This window comes from Triticum urartu, chromosome 2 (genome assembly GCF_003073215.2).
Source record: "Triticum urartu cultivar G1812 chromosome 2, Tu2.1, whole genome shotgun sequence".
NCBI lineage: Eukaryota > Viridiplantae > Streptophyta > Magnoliopsida > Poales > Poaceae > Triticum > Triticum urartu.
In genome coordinates, this window is record NC_053023.1 from 394,032,564 (window position 1) to 394,036,447 (window position 3,884).

The 3,884-nt window shown below is 48.8% G+C and overlaps 1 protein-coding gene across 1 annotated transcript; it reads left to right on the forward strand.

Annotated features, from left to right (window-relative positions):
- The first annotated feature begins 684 nt into the window (after positions 1 to 684).
- On the forward strand, positions 685 to 2,584 carry LOC125537480 (transcription factor NIGTH1-like). The gene is made up of 5 exons (XM_048700797.1): positions 685 to 992; positions 1,108 to 1,262; positions 1,392 to 1,803; positions 1,900 to 1,976; positions 2,099 to 2,584. The coding sequence occupies exons 1-5, from the start codon at positions 791 to 793 to the stop codon at positions 2,318 to 2,320; spliced, it is 1,068 nt and encodes a 355-aa protein (XP_048556754.1). The 5' UTR covers positions 685 to 790; the 3' UTR covers positions 2,321 to 2,584.
- The last annotated feature ends 1,300 nt before the right edge of the window (positions 2,585 to 3,884 follow it).

The window sequence follows — 3,884 nt, forward strand, 5'->3', positions numbered from 1 at the left end:
ATTGTACAAAAACTAAATTCATTCAAAAGATAAAACAAAAAAAATATAATGACCAACCGCGAAAATTAAAGAAAAGGAAACCAACCACACGCTTTTACGAGACAATCAATACGAACCTATTATGTAACCTCGGCGCCGCGTATGCATGCATATCCAGACAAATCAATATATCCAGTCAATACTAATCCAGAATATAGAACGAATACACATACAATTAAATTCGTAATTCATGTGCACATCCCCTGCTGTCTATCGTATCTGACCGATACACTAGCTTGATAAGATAAACACGTATTTGACGCCAAGGATTAATTGCTTCCAAAACTAAACATTTCGAGTTAATAGGGCCGCATATTTTATTTCTTCTAACACCCTGATGAAAAAAAAGGCATTTTGCATCTTCCCTCTGACCCCAATCGTACAGACTCAATCTGGTTGAAAGTGTGTACAACACGCACAAAAAAAAAAGTGTGTGCAAGACACATTTTCAATTTGTTGGCATGCATAGGCAAGCGGGCTAAAGCTCAAAAGCCGTAAAACCCAAGGGCCTTGGCGGAAACTGACGTCCGTTGTAGTAGCTATCTGTAGGTGACGTGAAAAATCGTCCTCGTCTCATCCTCGCACACTCTCGAGATTCTCCTCCCTCCCGAATGCTTCTCCTCCTCTATATAAGCGTCCCCATTCACCCACCTCCTCCCTCCAGTTCACATCCACCTCATACTTTCTCTTGCAACAAGTCAGTAAAAGATTCCGTTTGGAGAGCGAGAGCGAGAGCTCCGGTGTAAAATCGATGGGTCTGGACGTAGGAGAGATCGGCATGGGCGCAGATTTGAGCCTGGATTTGAAGATGTTCGCGGCCAAGAGCCTGGGGCGGGTCAGGGAAGCGCCGGCGGCCGCCATGGACGACTGTATCCGGAGGCTGGAGGAGGAGAAGAGCAAGATCGAGGTGTTCCGGCGCGAGCTCCCGCTCTGCGCGCGCCTCCTCGCCGACGGTGAGAGAAAAAGCTCTTGCTTGCTTGCTTTTGCTAGTACTAGCTAGCTATTATCCCTTTGTTGTCTTCTTCTTTTTGGGGAGCCTTTCTTGACGTGGTCTGGTTGCTTGCGCAGTGATTGATGTGATGAAGAAGGAGGTGGAGGAGAAGAAGAGAGGCGGCGATCGAGGAGAGGACAAGGAGGACGCCGGCGCAGGCGACAAGAGCAACTGGATGAGCACCGCGCAGCTCTGGACCGGCGATTCCGTCCGGGGGGACGATGCTTCCGAGGTAGGATCCGGCGATTCAGTTGGTTGCCCGCGTGCTTGCTTGTTGTCGTGAAGCATTGATCATTAATTTAAATCGTGTGCTTTTATTGTGTTTTGGGTTCTGAAAGTTTGCGCCTTTTTACGATTGCAGAAGCAGGATGCGAGGAGGAGGTCGTCGGAGCCGGAATCTCACGACGGCGCTGCGTTGCCGTTCAAGGCCGTGGGCTCCGGCGCGCCGGCGTTCGCGCCGCCGAGTTTGAGGAAGGATGACAAGGCTGTGCGGATGCCGGATCTGCCGTTTCTGTCCCCGGCACCGATCAAGACCTCTCCGGCTGCTGCTACCGGCGGCGCTGAAGAAAGCCGCCGCCAGCTTGTGGGATTCGCGCAAGAAGCGGCGAGGGCTGCAGCCGCCCTGGCACCGGCCGCCCCTTCCCTAGGCCTCCAGGCGCAGTCGCAGCAGACAGCCCAGCAGCAGCAGCAAGCGAGGAAGGCGCGGCGGTGCTGGTCGCCGGAGCTGCACCGCCAGTTCGTCACTGCCCTGCACCAACTCGGTGGTCCCCAAGGTGAGCGCTTCACAAATAAATCACAGGAATTTCCTGCCATTTCTAGAAATAATATCAAGAAAGCTTACATGGTTGTTCTTCTTGGCATGATTGCAGTTGCTACTCCAAAGCAAATCAGGGAGCTGATGAAGGTGGATGGCCTGACCAATGATGAAGTGAAGAGCCATCTCCAGGTGAGCAATTCACCACTATCTTACACAAACTTCTATCCATGTACTAATGATGGAATTTATTACTGGTTTTTAATTTGCATTGACACTAATGTGAATCCTGTATTGTTTTTCTTATTGTTCAGAAGTACCGTCTACACAACCGAAGGGCGCCAGGATCTCCGGCAGCCAACCGGCCGATCGTGCTCATGGGAGGGCTCTGGATAACTCAGGACCAAAGCAGCTCCCAGTCAGGAGGGTCACCTCCGGGGCCCCTTCACTTCTCAAGCTCAGGCGTAGCTGCCTCATCGGTGACGGTCAGCGGCGAGGAGGAAGATGGCAGATCCGAGAGCTATGGCTGGAAATGATCAACAAGTTATATTAGAGTTTGTTCGGAGTTTCCGGGTCGCGCGATGACAGTGGTATCTTGAGAGATTCCTGAGACATGATTGTAGTGTAGTCTTTTTTGTTGTATGCAGGGAGATCAAGCCTTGAGTGCTTTGAGATGAAACTCTTGCTGTTATTATGTAAGTACATCGGGAAGAGGTTATACTAGTTACAGTTTTGCGGATATGTTAATCTAAAAAGGTTGGGGCAGAGCTACAATTTTCGCCCAGAGAATTTACTACCAATGTTCAGTGTCAGACTTTTCTCTTGATAAGCAATTTTCCGTTTCGATTAAGTACAGTATACAGCTTTTCATAAAGCTTGCTGCTGTTGTTTGTTGATTCAACTGAAAGTCAATTGCAGGTAGATTCTGAACTTGTGATTGTGCCCGTGTTTTGCTTCTCTCCAGCAAATTAAGGTGCATTTTCTGGTTCTTGATGGCCATGACCATGAGCATCACAGCAAGAGCAACAAAACCCTGAATGGAGAAAACATGCTTTGGATCCTCATCCTTTCCACAACTGAAGAAAAAATGCTTTGGATCCTCATCCTTTCCCTTGGAACTTGAGGTGGTCCTGAATCCGGATCATACGTACATAACTAGAGCAGTACTGCTCGCCATCCTGTCAAGAACCTATCAGAAACTTGAGATGATCCTACCCCTACCTATTATGAAGCAAAGCATCATGTGTTTCACCTGACCTGACCAAATATCTGCTCTGGGATGTTGGGACACCAAGAATCTGATCATGATCTGTCGCCTGAAAACCAGGATGGCAGGAGTGCACACCAAGAATCTTCCTCGGCTCCGATCATTTCTCACCTGCTGCTGCTGGTGCAGAATGCAACTAACCGTGCATTCTTGGCATGAAAGTCTAGGTTTCCAGGTCGCCCGCACACCCTTGATTTCTTGCGAGTTTGTTGCTGCGTGAGGCTGGACCAAGAGTCAGCATCACATTCTTCCTCCTTCATGATGCCCTTTTTTTGTTTTTGCTGATAATGTTTGTTAGATTTTGTCGTGCTTATCGTCGCTGCGAGTCAAACAAGTGTTGTATGATTGATTACTGGGTTCTTCTGCCCATACTTATCCGGGAGATTATTATATCTCATATTGTGAGGCGTTGCTAGCATGCTTGTTTGAACATGTCCCGGCCTTGACTCTGCATTCTTGCGCTGATCTTGCGGTGTTATCCAGATTTTGGTCCACACTACGTACTCTTGCAGAGTTCTGGTCGCGCTATCCTGTATGGCATTAGTTTGGCGAAACCGGGAAGACGCCGATCGTATCGCCTGAACAAGGAGCTGAGATTGCACACTCAGTTTCAGGTAGTAGATACGGTTTGCTCCAGTTTCAGTTAAGGCCCGGTAGGAACACTGGATTTTCCGATTGTGTGTGAACTGTGAACTTCATTCCATTAGGACAGAAGCGATTGGTTGGTCACTGCTAGTTCCTGGACGTGGAATCGTTCTAGGATCCTACGACGACGAGCTTAGGATCCTGTGATGGATGTGCGGATGAATATTCCTCGAGCTTTCCCTTGTCTG